This window comes from Dipodomys spectabilis, unplaced genomic scaffold, assembly GCF_019054845.1.
Source record: "Dipodomys spectabilis isolate Male_0828 unplaced genomic scaffold, ASM1905484v1 ptg000094l, whole genome shotgun sequence".
Classification (NCBI taxonomy): domain Eukaryota; kingdom Metazoa; phylum Chordata; class Mammalia; order Rodentia; family Heteromyidae; genus Dipodomys; species Dipodomys spectabilis.
Genome location: NW_024870771.1, coordinates 16,215,195 through 16,234,549, shown reverse-complemented (window position 1 = coordinate 16,234,549; position 19,355 = coordinate 16,215,195). Strand labels below are relative to the sequence as shown.

The 19,355-nt window shown below is 48.6% G+C and overlaps 1 protein-coding gene across 5 annotated transcripts in view; it reads right to left on the bottom strand.

Moving 5' to 3' along the window:
* Sctr (secretin receptor) overlaps positions 1-19,355 on the bottom strand; it is a 69,027-nt gene that overhangs the window by 24,011 nt on the left and 25,661 nt on the right. For 3 of the 5 annotated variants that reach the window (XM_042685160.1, XM_042685162.1, XM_042685163.1), the window contains exons 3-7: positions 12,358-12,465; positions 7,169-7,272; positions 2,787-2,884; positions 1,558-1,693; positions 240-393 (exon numbers count right to left, since the gene is read on the bottom strand). In XM_042685160.1, coding sequence (XP_042541094.1) covers positions 240-393; positions 1,558-1,693; positions 2,787-2,884; positions 7,169-7,272; positions 12,358-12,465 — 600 coding nt within the window. The remainder of the gene's footprint in view (positions 1-239; positions 394-1,557; positions 1,694-2,786; positions 2,885-7,168; positions 7,273-12,357; positions 12,466-19,355) is intronic. The other 2 variants (XM_042685161.1, XM_042685164.1) reach the window with 1 other exon arrangement.

The window sequence follows — 19,355 nt, the reverse complement described above, 5'->3', positions numbered from 1 at the left end:
ATCTGGAAGATAAAACATTAAGTGTTGATTTAGAACCAAATTATAAAAGGCCTTTAGATGTCAGAAATTGCTCCTAATTTTTAGCTATTCCTAACCATTTGGCAGATAAGAAAATTGAGGCCTGAAGGGTTCAACATCAGGCAACTTGTGGAGCTAGAACTAGAAACCAAATCCTTCTGACCCTCAACTGGATGCTCTTTCCTATACATCTAAGAGTATTACACCATGGAGAAACATACCCCATCCAAGGGTGACAAATCCTTGCAGGCACTTCTTTTCTGAGAAGAAGGAGATGGCCAGGAGTGTGTGAAGGTAGAGGCCTTCCACCAGCAACCAGGCATAGTTGGCCATGATGCAGTACTGGAAGAAGATCATGACCAGTTTACAGCCCACCTGGACAGAAAGAGGCAGGTAAGCCCAGGCTCGGTGATGGTGGTGAGCCCCAAAGGAAGCAATCAGATGCAACAGGAGGCAGGAGGCAGACCACAGAGACCTCTGGTAATACGAGGAGGGGCCAGAAGATAAGTCTCCTGACATCCAACCTGGGTCTCTTATTCCATCCTGGAGAGACATAGATCCTATTAGAAGCACTTCTCAGTCTTACTCAGAAACACCACACAGGCCCATGGGTGCATGTGCACTCTGCTTTCCCACCTCCTCCCTGAACCAGGAGCACTACAAACAAATGTGAGAGTGGTAGGAAGTGACAAGCACTTTGGCTATACCAATCTAAAAAACAAAACAAACTCCTCAATTTCTCAGCTTCCTTTGTGGTTATGTGTGATCACATGACATAGCCAATATTTTTCCTTTGACCTACCTTCTTGCCCAGTACATGAAAGGAACCTAGAGCTGGAGCAGCCATATTTGCAATCATGTGATGTAAAATCTGCAGTCAAAGGTCTATATTACATTTATGGAAGAGTAGAAAGAGGGGAAGGTTATGTCCTGTTTACTTCTAGATTCCCATCTGGGGGCTGCTTATATGAGCAACTATCCTTATCTGTGGAAAACACTGATGAATTACTCTCTGTTATTTGTAGCAAAAGAGATCCCCAGGTGACACAGAGTTAATGTAGTGGGCTAGGGGTCACCTGGGCATTTGAATTTAGCAAATTGCACAAATCTGTATATATAGTCATACTGGCACAAGCTCTTGTTTGTTTGTTTGTTTAAGTCAATCCCAATCTTTTTCAAACTTGGTCATCTCACTTAAAAAAACAAAAATCAACCTCAATCTTCTCCAGTCTTGCTATTCTGTCTACAGCTAGGAGATGACAGGAGTCTGCAAAAGAGGAGTCTCATTTTGGCTCTACTGCTAGAGTGGCTAATTCATTCCTGGACGCTGGAGTTAAAGACAGCCCCGCCACTTCCCAACAAACACATGACTCTGGCTTTGTGTTCTGAGCGGAATCTCCCAGAACTTCCAGCCTTGGCCCCTTTCCCCATCCCCAGCAGGAACCTGGGGGAAGAGCAACTATGTTACACGCTCTCCAGAGTTGGGCTGGGGAAGGGAAGGCAGGCCCGACGGTACCCCAGGACACCCAGGCGTGTTACCCGGTGGGGATCGCAATAGGTGACGTCATCCGAGGAGAAGAGCACAGCATCCTTGATGAAGTTGGACAGGGCCCTCAGGATGAAGGACACGAACAGGTGCATGTGGATGTAGTTGCGGGTGCAGTGCAGCCTCCTGCTGGGGAGAATGCGGGGCTGCCATGCCACAGTGGGAGAGGCTGACGTGCAGCCAGGACCACGCATGCGCAGTTAGTGCACTAGCGCAAAGGAGGCCCTGTCAGTCGCTGCAGGCCATGCCTCTCTGTTAGCAGAGAGCTCACCAGAGCCCCAGGGGTCCACAAGCGTTCTAGAGGCCCAGAGCATTCTGTGGAACACTATGGTTTGGAAATAACTGGCAAGGGTTGTAGGGACAACATATATTCTGTCCTAACCTACAGTCCTAATCTCCAGCCCCAGAAAGTTTCCTATATGTGTAAGACCCGATGTTACTTGTTCCCCTTCTTCTGGCACTAGGAACATGACTTTTTATGAAGAATCCTTCTAGTTCCAGATAAGGATCGACTCCACCCTCCTTGCTCTCACGACAGACTTGACCAATCAGATTGCTCCATCCCTGGTCATAAGGATTGGCTCAGAATTGGGCATGTGGTCTAAGGTGGACCCAGACTCAGAGACGAAAAGGATTTTTGCTCTGTTTTGCTGAGTTGTTAGAATGTGCTCCTGCAGGCTGATGGTGGTTGATATCTCTTCCATTCCTGCAGAGAGGCAGGCCGAAAATGGTGCCAATGCACAGCAGAATAAAAGAGAGTGCCAGACCCAATGAGCATCTAGCCATGCCTAAAGCAGGCATCCCGACTGTGTCAAATACACAAGTCAGAGCATCTTTGTTTTCTAAAGCTGTTTCATAGTGAAATGCTGTCTCTTGCAATGGAGACTCTGACTAGTCTTCCTGTAAACTGGAGGTGATACCTATTTATATATTTTCATTATCATACAATAATACCTAGTATATAGAAATAATGCATGTAAAGCAACTGGGTGCACTGGGGCCTTGGGAATGTTTAGTAACTGTTGAATGAACAAAGGAACAAATATGGGAATGAATGCTGCCACAGGAACTTCCCTGTTGCACCACAGATAAGCTTTACATGGAGAGATGACAAAGCAACTCACCCAGACCTTCCTCTTTCTCTCCTGAACAATTAAGATGAGACCTAAAGCCAGTGCCCAGGGAGGGTTGTGGAGATGGAGAGCTATCAGCATATTCTCACCGGAAAGCACACAGGATGCTGAGGGCGGCCAGGAGCATCACCAGGGAGGAACTGTAGCCCACTGTGTACATGACCTTCAACTTCAGCAGATACTCGTGCTGCAGAGGAAGACACAGGTCAGCCCCACCTGGCCATGGCTGGCTCTTCTATGCCTCAGTGAACCCATTCAGGCAGTATGAGCCTGCCAGCCCTGTATTCTGTTCCCATACCAAAGGTGTGAATTCACACACTCAATACATCATAACCCCTTGGCTTTGGTAAAGTTCTTAGGGATCATCCAATGCCCACTTAGGTTTCTCCATCCTATGTGCAAGTCCCTAACTCACTTTCTGAATTCAAGTCTTTGCTTATGCATATCTCTAGAGACTCTCTACCTCTTGAGAAAGGTCATTTGGTATACAACAGCACAAAGTATTAGATTTTTCTGGTGTGAAGTTAAAACCAGCTACCTTCTATACTGTATCTGGTGATAATTTTATGTTTTCTGGAGCCACTTACTATGAGCTGGATTTGTTACCAAGATTATATAGAGGCCTATAGTTTTCCAACTCATCTTTGGATTCATTTTCTATGCCTTCAGCCTCCTTCCACAGTCCTCTACCATCACATTCGGCTCCAATCTGTCAATGTTCTTCAAGAAGACTCCCAGAGCCTGTAGCTGAAAAACTCTAGGCATGTTCACTGACCAGGAAGTAGACGTAGGGGCCTTCACCTTCCCTCTGCAAAATGGGGATAATGAATCTACCCTACTGGGTTTGCTGGAAGAATCAATAAGATATCAAGCTATCTAGGCAAAGCCTGACATTCAGATCTCTTCTAATCGGGCGATGAACTCCACCATCCACCCTGCACCCGCAGGAGCTGGTATGAAGTCTGAGATCTGAGGTAGCTGCTAAACTCTGTGGCCTGCTCTCAGTTACACTGATGGAGTGCTGTGAGCAGCTGGCCATGCTGGAATGTTGAGAGTGTTGTGACCAGTCTGGGTGTGTTATTTTAAGAGACACATTAATAAGCCAGACACTTCTAGAGGACAGTGATTGTGTCATCTGAACAAGGCATGAAAAGTTCAGGTATGTTGTACCCGGAGGGGAAAACAACTTAGGGAAGAAAAACATTGGTATGACTGACATGGAGACAAAAGGACAAGATTTTGTGTAGGAGCCTCAGTGGGGAGAAGTTATATGAAAATAAATAGATGTTGACACAGAGAAACCAAAATTTATTTGGCTCCAAGAGGTGACCTTCAACGTGATGGCTGCTATAGGACTCTGGCCTGACTCCTTTCCAAGAAAGCAGGAGCCACTTCTCAGGGAGGAAGGGATTAGACCCTAAGGGAAGTGACTTGCCTTAGGTTAATTAGATTCCTAGACTAATTAGATTAGATTCCTAGATTCCGTAGATAAATGGTCCCTAGAATTTCACACACCAAAGACGTGTGAGGTTTCCGAAAGCTGGGGGCCAACATGTCATTTTCTAATCTTGCCATATCCAGGATGAGCTCCACAGCGAACAACACCAGTATCATCCTGGGGGTGCTTACCACAGCCTGTAGGCGTCTGAGGGGACTAGGGTGGACATACAAGGTGTACCCAGGCAGGTGTGGCTGTGGTCACTGCCACCAGATGACCTCAGCACAACTCTCCAGACTGCCTTCTGTCTGGAGGGTCTGATCCAAGAAGAGTCCTGCTCCCAGAAGTCCTCGCGTGACCCTTGGCCCTTCAGCTCCTGACATCTTCAGCTGTCCATTGCGTCCGGCTTTTCATCCCCCCTCACCGAGGACTTGGGACCCAAGAGCCCCCCTGCCTGTCTCTATTATAAACTTTGGCTGTGCCACCCCTGTCTCAAATCAGTTGGCAGCAAGAGTTTCCTGTAAGGGGCAGACAGTAAACGTTTTAGGCTTTGGGTGCCATGCAGTCTGTTTCGCAACTACTCTGTCCTTGTCATCCAAAAGCAGTGGCAGGGTACAAATGAGCTTGGCTGTGTTCTGATAAAACTTTATTTACAAAAAAACAGGATGGAGTTGGCCAAAAGGCTATAATGTAGTAAGCGTAACTAAGGACGTTGAACAGAAAAAGTGCACCTCCTAGGAAATGCCCTCCTTAATGGGAAGGCAGCAGAAGACGAGAACAGAAAACTGGTTCTTTCAGAGGCTAACCTTGGTTGAAGCCCCATGTCTGCTACTTTATATGCATGTTCCTTCCCTCCTCCAATCCTCAGTTTCCTCATCTGCAAAATGGAACTTCTCCATGAACATATGAGCTTTTGTTCAATTATGTTCAAGAACTTTCAGGCTTATTTTGATATCTAATGTCATCCTCCATCAAGCAGCTGACCTGCTACAGACATTCAGAACAACAAATGCTTTGGGGAGGGGTAGAGGGTGCTGAGGATTGAACCTAGGGCCTTGGGCACAACAGCAAACATTGATCAGGCACTTTGGGGCTGCCTGACATCGTGCTGGGCACTGGACGGCCTGGAAATAATTAACATTCCTTCTGATTTGTCACTGCAGGAACCCTACACCTAGATTCAGACCTGGCCTATAATAGGTGCTCAGTAAATGTTTGTTAAGAAGACAAATTCCTTTGAGGAGCTCACATTTAGGAAGAGGGATGGAGCCACACAGCAGACACTGGACATTTGAACATGACATGACAGGTCATAGTCAGGGGCCAACTCCCAGTATAGGAGACCCTTTCTTGGGGAGGGGAAGTGAAGGCTGGACCACAGTGAAATGCTGAAAGCTGTATACAATTCTGTGAGGAAAAGAGAGGAAGGAAAGTGGTGTTGGGACAGGAGGCCCTTGTGGGAGGAAGGATACAGAGTGTATGTGAGCTCTGAGAGACTGGGCTGTCCTGGGAAGGGACATACTTGGGCTGGACCTTGACAGGGACCCCTCCGGGGGAGCATCTGGACATCCTGAAGAAGAGCCACTCTCCTTGAGATCAGAGTGAGTTTCCTCTTTTGGACTAGACCTGTCCTGCACCCAGCTCTGTCATTGCTTGTTAGAGCCGGAGGCTTTGTGGGCACACATTTATTGAGAAATCTCTATAGCCAGGAATACATTTCTGCATATCCATATATCAACTCACTCAGGTTTCTTGACCAGCCTGTGTGGACAACACTATAACCCTCATTTCCAAGATCAAGAAACAGAGGCACATTTGGGCACCAATGGCTCATGCCTATAATCCTAGCTGTGCAGGAGGCTGAGATGTGAGGATCACTAAGCCAGCCCTGGAAAGGAAAGTTTATGAGACTCTTATCTCTAATTAACCAGCAAAAAGCCAAAAGTAGACCTGTGGTTCAGGTGGTAGAGTGCTAGCCTTGAGCAGAAAAATCTCAGGGACAACTCTCAAGCCCTGAGTTCAAACTCCAGGACACAGACATACACACACACACACACACACACACACACACACACACACACACACACACACGCACTGAGGCACAGAGCAATTAGGTCTTCCCCAGCTCTACTGAGATCAAGTCTGGATTTTTTTTTTTTTTTTTATTGTCGGTGCTGGGGCTTGAACTCTAGGCCTGGGTATTGTCTCTCAGCTCTTCAGCTCACAGCGCCACTTCTGGTTTTTCTGGTAGATAAGAGTCTCACATGGGGCTGGGAAGGTGGCTCAGTGGTAAAGCCCTTACCTTGCATGCCTGAGGCCCTGGGTTCGATTCCTCAGCACCACATAAGCAAAAAAGAAAAAAGCCGCAAGTGGCGCTGTGGCTCAAGTGGCAGAGTGCTAGCCTTGAGCTAAAGAGCTGAGGGATAGCGCCCAGGCCCAGAGTTCAGGCCCCACGACCGGACCCAAAAAAAAAAAAGAGTCTCACAGACTTTCCTGCTTGGGCTGGCTTTGAACAGTGATTCTCAGATCTCAACCTCCCGAGTAGCTAGGATTACAGGCATGAGCCACTGGCACTGGGCAAAATTCTTTCATTTTTTAATATATATTTTTTTATTTTAAAGATAAAGAGGGGTTACAGTTACATGAGCAAGGTAATAAGTACATTTCCTATCAAGCATTGTTACCCCCTCCTTTGTTTTTCCCTTACCATCCCTTTCCTCCCCACCTCCCCAAATCCTCCCTCCCCCTCCCCAACTCTGATTCAGCAGCCTGGCTCTGAGCACTTCTTCCAGTGTCATGAGTAAATCCCTACAGTCTTGCAGTGTTATTTGACCCTGCTCATAAGGCCTGGGGTCCTCTTTCACTTCCTAGTTGATAGACCTAGGCTGTGAAGCAGACCATTGAACTCCAGGTGGCCAGGGCAGGTGCAGGGCTGAGGGCAGCCCTCCAGATCCTTAGCTCTGATGCTGGCTTCCCTTCTCCTTAAGACCTCCCCAGCCCCCACCTACCCCCCCCAGCCCAGAATCAGCTTACCCGTTTATCATTGGAGGAATCATTCACGTTGACCCCACAGGCTAGGTCAGGCCTGGGGAAGGTTTCTGACCAGCCATCTTGGGTGCAGTTTCGGAACAGGGACCCTGTGGGTGTTAAGGTCCTGCACATGAACACTGACATCGGGCTGAAAATCCATGGTAACATGCAAACACCTCACCTATTTGGTGGATGGGGAAAGTGAGACATACAGTACCTACATAACTTGCCTAAGATCCCTCAGTAGGAGCTGGGGAAGGAGGATTAGAACTCTGGAATTCAGACTCTAGGGCCCTTACTCTCCCTCAGAGGTGGTATACTAATCCCCTTTCTTATTCTCTTGACCCCAGGTCCTGCCACCATGTAGCAGGAGGGAACTGTGTGAGAAAAAGCATTCTTTTCTGTCAAACTAAAATGTATTTGGTATTGTGGACTGATCACTCCTGGAATTATTTATTTACTCCAGTTGTTACCTGTACTGCTTGTTACCAGCTATCCATGTTGGGGAGACCAATCTTGTGTTAAAGAAGTTAAAAATAATAAACTGTAATTGCTAAGTGAAAAAAGAAAAGAAAAGTAAACCTTTGACAGGAATTAAAGAATGGCCCCCTTTCTAACCTTGGCAATGTATTACACTTAGCCTGTGAGCCTAACTCCTTGACAAGGAGGAAAGAGAATTTGGTTTGGGAGAAAAGCCTAGCAACTGCCTTACATGGACTGCCTGCCTAACTGTAGGTAGAGTAATGTCACCGCACCCTTTTGTGGGAAAATAAATTAATTGCCTTGATTGAAATCTCCTATATCTCTTGTATGGACATTCATTTCTAACGCCAGAGAACCATGCGTTTCTAACACCTGGAACATCAGGGTGGTTGGTTAAGATGTGGCCACTCATCCAATGAGCGCTGGTCAGGCTCTGTGGTTATAGCCCGGCTCCAAGGAAGTTTTCTTTTATCCCCAACCTCACACCCTGCTCACCTGGCCTTTTAGAAGCCATCAGAGTGAGGGCCACCAAGATGGACCCTCCCAGACAGCTGCCTTTCACAGATGGATGGAATTATTAGTCCTTTAGCCACGACAACAAGCCCTCTGTGGAGACAGCTGCAATTCTGGCTGCCAGGCCCAGCTTGGGGCTGCATGCTGACCCTTCTTACCCCATGGGAAGTGGGTATCCTGCCCCCAGGCCTAGCCCAGAGGGCCCCCCCCCCACCTCCTTGGAATAGCTGGACAGAAAGCCAAGGAGTGGGACCCCTGCTGAGCTTCTGGTAGAGAAGAGGGAAGATAAGCCCATTGCAGCTATGTGTGTATGTGCACACTTGTACATATGCACATGTGTGAACACATGCCCATGAGCACATTACTGGGGATCTCATTCAGGGCCTCTACTGCTGAGCTTAGTCTCCAGCCCTTAATGGAGCTTTTAAAGCCAGAGCCAAAAACATGGAAAGGAAGCTGCCAGGCAGGAAGGAAGGCTTGCAGGCCTGAATAGCTTGTTGTGTTCTGTGCTCCGAGCTGCCAAGGAAAGCCAGGATCTGGCTCCCCAGCACTGGCCAGTATGCCAACCATCACAGGGTGAGGGCACAATCATTGAGTCCCTGTGGATGGAAATCCTGCCTGAGGGTCCCTGACAGCCTCAGCTGGACCTGGTTTGCTCCTCTCCCATGGCCCCATGGAGCTAGGCTGCCTGCCACTCAGAGTTCAGGGATAAATGGGTTCCACTAAGCTGGAGAGGCCCAGCTAGATGGCTGTTCTAGAACCAACCATTGAGCTCAGCACTTTAAGTTCAGGTTCTGATCCAGCCCCCATAGTGCCTCAGTGAGGGGAGGAATGCCTGCTGTACAGACCAGAAAACTAGCTTTGGACCTCAGTGCCAAGCTAGCATGTATCCCATTGCTTTGGTCCTTCCACCTGGCCCTTTGGTGTGGTCCTAGAGGTGGTTTCTAGTCCTGGGATACTGTCCTTTGGACTCTGGAGATGCCCAGCCTCTGAAGGCTTGGGGGTGCCTGGAGTACAGGCTTAGAAGCAGCCAGATCAGAATTTGAAGTCCAGAGCTAGCTCTTTGGCTATATGACCTCACATGCATGTGTCTCAGTACCGTAATAGGAAGTACCCTCCAGGGGAGAGGGAACAGGACACAGGCACAGGACACGTCCAGGTGGTGCCAGCACAGAGTGTCACAGTATTAGACCAGAGCACGTATTCCCCTTGGCCTTTCCAAAAGGGGGAGGAAATGGGCAAGTCATGGAGTCTTGAAATTCAAGGGAGGAACCGGAAGTTATCAGACAGCGCATGCCCAGAGGACAGCTCTGTGTGGGCTCAGCCAGGCACAGCCTATCTGTCTGTCAGTCTGAGGCTCCTCTTCACAGACCCAGCACTATCTCCAAGCGATCTACATGTAACCCAGGCTTGTACACAGAGCTGCTGCTAGGACAGAGCCCCAACTAAGGGAGCCACATTGCAGGACTGCCTGAGGTAGGGGGTTTCAGGGGTCTTGTCGACCCCACCCAGTTCCCCTGGATTTCATTCCTAATAGGTAAGAGGTCCTTATACAGAGACCTACCTCTTCCACACACCTCACACCTTCCCCTCCCCTCCCCCTGTCAGTGCCTGCTCCCAGGGAGCTCTGAAACACACCAAGTGTGTTTGTGTATGCATAGACACACAAATTAGGAAGGAACTATCCAAGACTTTCATCTGGTTCTCAGATCTCTTGGTCCCGAAAGCTAAATGACCCATTGCTACTAAGCCAGAGAGAAAAAAGGTCCAGGGTAACCAACCCTGCCAGGAAATGTGTTCTTTTAAAATAAGGAATTCTAGAAGACCAAGTATCTTTTTAAGAATCAAAAGAATGTCTCCTAGGGGAATTTTCTAGGCCTGGCATGAGAACTATCCAGGGCAGACTGCAGCTGGCAGTTTCTCCAGTCACAGGGATGTCGATCTGGCCCAACCCATATGGGAGTGGGAGTGGGGGTGGGGGTGGGGGTGAGGGTGGGGTGCCTGGGAAATCATTTATTTATGAATCACTTCTAGAATTTATTTCTTTTCACTTAAAATGAAAGTTCCACGCCAGGTGCCAGTGACTCATACCTATAATCCTAGCTACTCAGGATGCTGAGATCTGAGGATTAGGGTTCAGTCATTGCCAGCAGGACAGTACAGGAAGCATGGCTCAGTGTAGATATGCAATCCTGTAGCGACACCATGTGGTAAGAAGATGAAACTGCTGCAGAACAAGGCATAGGGAGCCCAGATGTCCATCCTCAACGCACTCAGACAAAGACTTGTTCAATGGGTTTTAATCATTTCAAGGATGAGGATCTTAATAGGGGAAAAAATGGGCTTCTAGTTAGTGATGCCGGAAGAAGTTCCGAAGTGGAGAGACATGACAGGCTGGCACACAGGTCAGCCTGGGGCCACATGTGCTAGCTCCTCCTGGACGGTCTGCAGAGGATAGGAGGGGTTGAAGAAGAAAGCAGCTTTGTTCCACCAGGAACTCCAGGCCATCATGTGCTGCCTTCCTTCCACAGAGACAAGAGCAACAGAACCATCCAACTACAAACTGAAACATCCAAAACGGTGAATCAAAATAAACCTTTCCTCTTTGGGTTGATACTTTTGCCACAGTAATAGAAAGTTGATTAACATAGTCTCCATGGTCACCCTTCCTTGCCTGGCTTTGGAAGACTGATGGGCCCTGGAGTCAAATCACCCATTCTTTGATTTGTTCTTGTTTGAGTGCCTCATTGATTGACTGTTCCTGCCCTGCTTGTGTGATGGAGAAAGCATCAGGGCCAGGCCCAAACAAGCTTTCCCAAGGACCCCATTGAGGGCAGGGGCTATTGAACCTTCCTTACCTTCTGTCAGGATCACCCTGACTATAGGGCTAGAGATATACTTGGACCATGACCTCAAAGACAGAGCACCATATCTGAAAGTAGAAATCAAACTTGATTCTTAGTTTCTCCATCTATTTCTGTGAGTGTTAGGTAAACCTCTCTTAGTGTCAATTTTTACTACTAACTTTGTTTGTGTTTGATATTGGGTAGACCAGGTCTCATTATGTTCCTGCCTCAGCCTCATGAGTGTTGTGATTACAGATGTGCACTACCACACCTGGCTATTTTTATTGTTTTTGTTTTTGTTTGCCAGTCCTGGGGCTTGAACTCAGGGCCTGGGCTCTGTCCCCGAGCCTCTCTGTGCTCAAAGCTAGTGCTCTACCATTTGAGCTACAGTGCCACTTCTGGCTTTTTCTGCTTTTGTGGTACTGAGGAATTGAACCTAGGGCTTCATGCATGTGAGGCAAGCACTCTACCACTAAGCCACATTCCCAGCTCATATTTTTATTACTCTACAGAGTTGGAGGGCTAGTAGGTGAGGAGAAAAGGTATGTGACATGAAAGGATATTGTGATGACTTGAATGAGCTCATGTGAAGATCCCTGGCATGTGGTCAGCCTTCAACCAAATTAGTAAATTAAGAAAATCCTCACCAACTGCAGCTGACCTCAGATGAGTCGCCATGAGGTCAGGATTCTCCAAAGATCACAGGTTATATCAGGAGGGCCTGGAGGAAGTGAGCCTTCTGAAGGTTAGCTGCTTGGTAGCCTCCAGAAATGGAGGAGGGGTGTTTAGAGCAAGGCTGAGAGGGCAGACACATTGGAGGGGGCAGGGAGAAACAATTACAGCCCTGATCTCTGTGTGTGTGTGTGTGTGTGTGTGTGTGTGTGTGTGTGTGTGTGTGTGTGTGTGTGTGTGTGTGTGTGTGTGCCAGTACTGGGGTTTGAACTCCAGACCTGGATGTTGTCCCTTAGATTCTGCACTCAAGGCAGCTCTACCACTTAAGCTATAATACCTCCACTTCTGGTTTGGGGGAGGTTAATTGGAAATGAGTCTTATAGCCTTTCCTACCTGGGCTGGCTTCAAACAGTGATCCTAAGATCTCAGCTTCCTGAGTTGCCAGCTTCTGGCAGGGCTAGTTGATTTTTGTTTTTGTTTTTAACACCTTCTCCAGGGCATCATCTCCTACCCCCTTCCTGTGGACCCTGAGAATTGAGCCTCCCACATGCCCAAGCAAGTCTCACCCCAATTATTTCACCCCCTGTGTGTCCCTACATCCTGGTCTCCTGCCTCTGGGCTGAGCCAGCATCCAGGGACCTCCCGGGGGGACTCTCTTCAGGCCCTGGGCCTGGGTACCATTTCTGCCGGTGAGCATCTGGAAGAACCTGGGGCACTCCACTTCCACAATCTGTCCTGGTGCAGACGAGGGCCAGCAGCTCATGTTGTCCCACAGCCCCTCACAGCCTGTGGGAAGAACCACAGCACGAGACTGAGATGATGCACGAGCCGCGGGCAGCCCCTCCCCCGCGGCTTCCCACCCGCTTCTCCCCCAGGTCTCATCAGATAATTCCTAAGTCCAACTGAGGACTGACTTCTCAAACTTCAACTTTTTGCAGAGCTTGAGTTCAGGAGCCAATGTTGTCTAACGAATGCACTTATTGTTTTTCTCTTCTGGGCCTGGGACTGTGACATTAAATGGTAGAGATGGAGACACATAGTCTCTCATGGAGACTCACAAAGGCAGGTCTGGATTTGGGAAGATGCCTCAAGTTATGTTAAATAACTTATAGTACTGGGACTCACTCCTGGCTGTTCCAGTCATGGTGCACCCTGGATCAATGACTCAGGGCACCCCCAACATGTACACAAACAGGCCTACGTGCAGGGAGTCCCAGGGAATTGGTCTGGGTGGGCCCTAGCCAATATCATGTGAAGCTTTTCAAGTAATTCTAAAATGATGAGAAGACTTGTCCCATTCATCTTGAACTTCAGATTCTCTTTGGGGGCTCAGACCAGAGGTGGAGACTGAGAATGGGTGTTTCTCACCAGTTCCTGCATGGTTTGGCTGCCACTGGTGCCAGACCACACTGCCCGGCCCACTAGATCAGTCACTATGGCAGCTCACAGTGCTCTCCTTGAAAGAGCCCACAGTGGCCCAGGAGAATAGACTCAGAATAAAACTCATAAAAAATGAAAAATGCCCAACAGCCAATAAACTCCTTTCCATTTGTTTCCTTTCTAGTTTTAAAGTCCCCAGCAGAGCATCTGTCCCAAGGCAAACACACAGCACCCTCAACTTCCTATCTCCAGCTTTGGGGGACAGAAAGAGGGCTCTACAGCAGGTTTAAGGAAGGAGGAAGGGTGACCTGAGAGATAGATCAAGGTGGCATCTTGGCTATTTCCACATCGCCCCCCAGCCTAGCCCATGCCTGGCACACAGTCTTCTGCCAGCTGGGAATTTACCCCATGTTCACCCTCCAGACCCCCTATTTCTCATCAAGCTCGGATGCCCTTACAGTATCCTTGAGGCTGTTTCTGGAGCAGTGGGACCGACTGCCATGATGGGGCCAGGCTGGACTGGGCCATGGAGATGACAGGTGCTTCTCCATGCTGCTCCCGTTACCTGCTGAGGGTGAGACCAGCAGGGAGCCTGCAGCTCTTCCTGCCCTTGCCCCAACGGTGACATGTCCTCTTGTAAGTCGCTCTTTCTTCCACCTGGGGACCCTCACAGCTATCTCCCAGGTACCTCTCCATTCTTTCCACCTATCCTTCTCTTCTTCAAGACCCCGTAGTGGTTCAGGACAGACTCTGCACAGCAGCCTGTCTGCAGCTTCATTGCACCTCCTTTTATCTCCCTCCATCTTCATCTGCCAGCCCCAGGCCAGCCATGGGTATGCCTGGGATGCTGTCCTTGGCTTCTCCATTGACCTGATGTGTAGACTTAGGTCCAGAAGACAACTGCTCTCCCTTGTGACTGCTGCACTGCACACAGCAGCAGTGGTTGGGCAGGGACTGAGCTCACTAAAGTCCTCTAGGGCTTCAAAGGCATTTAAACCCATGCTGCAGGCACAGCTGGAGCCTGGGGCCATTGACCTCTAAAGCAGGGAGCATAAACCACTCCAGAACGCACAGGCTGGGGAGGAGTGAGCTCCCCATCACTGAAGATATTCAAACAAGACTGGGAGAAAAGTCAGGTGCTGAATGGAAGCTGGAATACAAGGAATGAAGGATCTTCCTAATCCTGGGACTGAAGCAGCTGTGTCCTCCGAGTAGTCTGTGCATCTCCCACCCAGCTCCTGAGCACCAGGGGACTGGAAGCTAAGTCCTCCCTTCCCAGTGACTAGATGACCTGTAACCCTCTCAGGAAAGTCCCCATGTGCACCTCAATCCCCCACACCCCAGGCATCTCTCTGTCTCTGTCTCTCTGTGTCTCTCTGTCTCTGTCTCTGTGTCCTCTGTCTCTGTCTGTCTGTCTGTCTCTGTCTCTCTGTCTCTCTGTCTCTCTGTCTCTCTCTCTCTCTCTGTCTCTCTGTCTCTGTCTCTGTCTCTCTCTCTCTCTCTCTCCTCTCTAATGGAAAATTCTTCTTGGGAAGGTCAAGGTTATCAGTCACTCAGTCATTCCCAACTCAGTGGTAATGAGTTTTATTAGACTGGATTATGAACTACAAAATGGTCAAGATTTTAAAGCTGAAGATCTGGGCTGAGTCCTGGTGTGATATGGGCAATCTTAGGCCTCTCAGAGACTTAGTGGCTCATCTAGAAAATGGGGAGGGTAATAGTGTTGATGGTACAAATTTTTTTTTTGGGGTCCGGGCGTGGGGCCTGAACTCTGGGCCTGGGCGCTGTCCCTCAGCTCTTCAGCTCAAGGCTAGCGCTCTACCACTTGAGCCACAGCACCACTTCCGGCTTTTTTCTTTTTGCGTATGTGGTGCTGAGGAATTGAACCCAGGGCCTCATGCATGCAAGGCAAGCACTCTACCACTGAGCCACCTTCCCAGCCAGGGTACAATTATTTTTTGTTGTGGCTTATTTTTGTTGTTGGTGGTGGGTGTTTTGTTTTGTTTTGTTTTTTGGTCTTGAACTCTGGGCCTGGGTGCTCTCCCTCAGTTCTTCAGCTCAAGGCAAGTGCTCTACCACTTGAGCCATAGCACCACTTCTGGTTTTCTGGTGGTTACTTGGCGATGAGTCATGGACTTTACTGCCCAGGATGGCTTTGAACCGCAATCCTCAGATCTCCGCCTCCTGAGTAGCTAGGATTACAGGCGTAAGCCTCCAGTGCCCACCAATGGTACAATTATTTTAAACACTAAAAACTTTGCAAGCATGGTACTCAGTAGACACTAATGAGGAAAATGAACTATGCAACTTGTGCACAGGGATGAGAGGGGGAAACTGGGAGAAAGAGAAGGAAGGGGTGACATTGTTCAAAAAGAAATGTACGTGATCATTACCTTACTTACGAAATGGTAACCCCTCTGAACATGTTAATAATAACAATAAAAGTATATTTTGAAAAAGAAATAAAAGCTGCCTGAAATGTTATATAAATTAAGTTTACTTCTACAGAATGAGTCAAGGTCCGTTGGGCTAGGAGGGTTTGGGCAGAGGAGAGCCGTGGGCAGTTGAGGGTCCCAGGTAAGGGAAGAGAGAGGCATGGTAGCACCAGAGTATCAGGAGCTGTGAGATCCAGCAGGAGCCAGCATGTGTGAAGTGCTGATGCCCACACACCGTGGATGATGCTAGAGACCTTTGCTCTCAAAGAGGAAAACAGGCAGAGAGGAAGGGTTATACATTGTATTTTGATGCCCAGAATTGGAACTCCAATTTGCAATTAGCAATTTGCCAGGAGCTGGGAGAGGAAAGGAAGGGGAGCAGATCCTTAGTGGACTTGGAACTTTATTGAGGGGTGATGAGAATGTTTTGGAAGTAGAGAGAGGGAGTGTTTGCATAGCATTGTGGGTACACAACCACCATGGGATTGATTGTGCTTACGAACCTATGTGTGTGTGTGTGCGTGCACGCGTACACACGCACCTGTGCCCGTGGTACTGGCTCTTGAATGCAAGGCTTTACATTCTGGCTTAGCTTTTTAGCTCAAGGCTGGCACTCTGTCACTTGAGCCACACCTCCACTTCTGGCATTTTACTGGTTAACTGCAGTTAAGAGTCTCTTGATTTGTCTGCCTGGGTTGGCTTTGAATTTCAATCTTCATATCTCAGCCTCCTGAGGAGCTAGGCTTACAGGCATGAGCCACTGGGACCTGGCTGGGTTTGTACTTTTTTGTTTTTTTTTGGTCTTGGGGCTTGAACTCTGGGCCTGGGTGCTGTCCCTTAGCTTCTTTTGCTCAAGGCTAGTGCTCTACTACTTATGACTTTTTCTGTTTATGTGGTACTGAGCAATAGAATCCAGGGCTTCACACATGCTAGGCAAACACTCTACCACTAAGCCAAACTCCCAGCCCAAGATTGTACATTTTTAAGTGGCTGATTTAAGGTTGTATGAATTTTACCCAATGAACAAAGTTCAAAATCATTTAGGCCTGTTTCCTGCTACTCAGGCTTGGATTGGGCAGAGCCAAGAAGAAACAGGGCTGGTGTGCTCTCACTTGAAGGTGAGGGCACCGAGCCTCAGGCAGGACCAGAGTCTTGCTGGAAATCACATAGTACCTAAGTGATAGTCCCAAGCCCAGGGCTCAGTCTGCAAGACTGCCACCACCCTTCTTCTAGAACAATCTTTCCTAGGGAGAGCCAGAGCCCTTCTGTCAGCCGGCTGTGAGGAGGGTAGTAGCTTCTATAAACAGAGTAATAAATATCCCCTTGAGCAAGCCATGCAGCTATTAGGGTGACCCTGAAATGTTCCCACAAAAACCTGGAATGGCCTTGGCCAGTGAGCCCAGAATAGCTGAAGAGTTAATTTTTTATCTGTGAATGGCACTTCCTGCAACTTGTCTGGCTTTCCAACATTAACCTCCTCCCCAGGGAGGACAAGCAGTTTAGCCATTAACCCTGGCTCCCCGGGTGTGAGACCCCCCACCCCTGCATGGATCAGGGCCAATGGAGGACCCTTTGGCTGAGCTCCCAGGGGATCCGCTGGGGTGCCTGGCCTAGGTGAGGAGCACAGGGCTGTACTTGATCCCAGAACCTCTGTTTCAACTCCTCTAGGGTCATGTGTAAGACTCAGGACATGGTCCTGATGAAGATCTCCCCAACTGCTCTGCCTGCATTTCCTGACCACCTGCATTTCCCCCACACACACACAAAAGGAAAAGCCCCTGTAAGAGTTGCAGGAATCGAGTCTACTCCTTGCATCGTGGAAGTCTGGAGGGCACCTGAAGTTTGTAGGAGATCCCAGCCAGCAGGATCAAGTCAGAGGCTGAGTCCCGATGCATAGAGCTGGCTCAATGCTCTTGTGGGTGGTCCAAGGAGAACCGGGGCTTCCTCTCTGCCCGCCTGAGAGCAGCTGGGGGCATTCACCGGTGGAGCCTTGGCTGCCTCGAAAGCTGTGCTTAACTCTCACTCTTCCCTGGACACCAGATCTCTTGCTTTCTTCCTGCTCTCAGTTGAGTTTCTGCACTTTATTAATTCAGTAAGTCAGTCAACGAACACCCAGTGCTTGGCCTGTACAGGCTCACTGTCAAGCACTGGAAAAGAAGAGAAAATCAGCCCCACTTCTATCTGCGGTCCGGTAGGGACAGTCAGACAAACTTATCTTCACAGTGCAGTGCAGAGATGCCAGGAGGAACAGAGGGTCCTACAGGAATCAGAGGTCAGCTAGACCAGAGGAGTGATAGGCATGCAGGGCATGGTTTCTGGAGGTGTCTAAAATGGCCAGTTATTGGCAAACTGGAGAAGAGAGGGAATGATGTTTGGCAGAGAGATTCATACGTGCAAAGGCCAAAGGCTTAGAAGGAAAGGGCAGAATTGAGAAACTGCAAGCCATCAACTGAGTGGTGGTGTCTGCTTTCATTTAGAGTGAAATAGAATAGCAGAGAGATGCATGCTTTCTTTCTCTTTCTCTTCCTTCCTTCCTTCCTTCCTTCCTTCCTTCCTTCCTTCCTTCCTTCCTTCCTCCCTCTCTTTCTTTCTTTCTTTCTTTTTTTCTTTCTTTCTATCTTTCTTTTTTTGTTGGTCATGGGGCTTGAACTCTGGGCCAGGCGCTGTCCCTCAGCTCTTAAGTTCAAGGCTAGCGCTCTACTATTTGAGCCACAGCACCACTTCCAGCTTTTTCTGTTTATGTGGTGCTGAGGGATCGAACTCAGGGCCTCATGCATGTGAGGCAAGCACTCTACCACTGAGCCACCTTCTAAGCCCAGGGATTTTTTTTTTTTTTTTTGCCAGTCCTGGGGCTTGAACTCAGGGCACTATTCCTGAGCTTTTGCTCAAAGATAGCACTCTACCACTTGAGCCACAGTGCCACTTCCAGCTTTTTCTGTTTATGTGGTACTGAGGAATTGAGCCCAGGGCTTCATGTATGCTAAACAAGCACTCTACCACTAAGCCACATTCCCAGCCCAGATTTTTTTCTATTTGATTTGAGAAAGAACTGGAAATGGAAGTTGTTTTCCACTCTACAGGCACCGTACCACCTGAGCCATGCCTCTAACCCTGTTTTTTTGTATAGTCTTGAATTCAGAGCCTTGAATTCTTTCTTGGCCTTTTCATTCAAGGTTAGCCCTCTACCACTTAAGCTGCATTTTTGCTAGTGAATTGAAGACAGAGTCTCACAGACTTTTCTGCTTCTAACTGTGATCCTCCAGGTCTCAGCCTCCTGAATAGCTGACAGGTGTGAGCCACTAGTGGTTGGCAAACAACCAGATCTTAAAATAGCCACCCCTCTCTTCTTGGTGTGACCTGAAGTTTTTTTTCCACCATTGCTCCAGAAGCTCAGCCATCTAGGCCTTCTCTCTCAGAGCAGCCTATCATCAGAGTTTTGGAAGGAAGAAGGCAGCTGCACCCTACATCAGCTTTGAAGATGTCTTACTTCCTCGCATGGTAGACACAGCCTCTGTGGAGCAAGAGACCTAGGCAAATCGTACACTCTCAACTGTGCCCCTAAGCATGTGAGAGTACATAGAGCCTTTGAGCCAATAGAGGGAAAGGAAGGCTCAAAGGCAAGGAGAGTCTCTGTCCCAATGGCTTCTGCAACGTTCCCCCTAACCCCCAAATCTGACTTCTCTTGGCTAGGAGTGCCAGTGCTGGAGCCTCTCCCTTTCCCTCCCCACCCCCTCTCTCTGCACAGCCTAAGCCTCTCCTGCCTCCAATACACACAGACAACACTCCCAGCCTCTAGCCCAGTATGGAGAACTCAATTCCATGTGTCTAAACCTAAACTTCTGGTGTGAGTCAAGGTTTCAA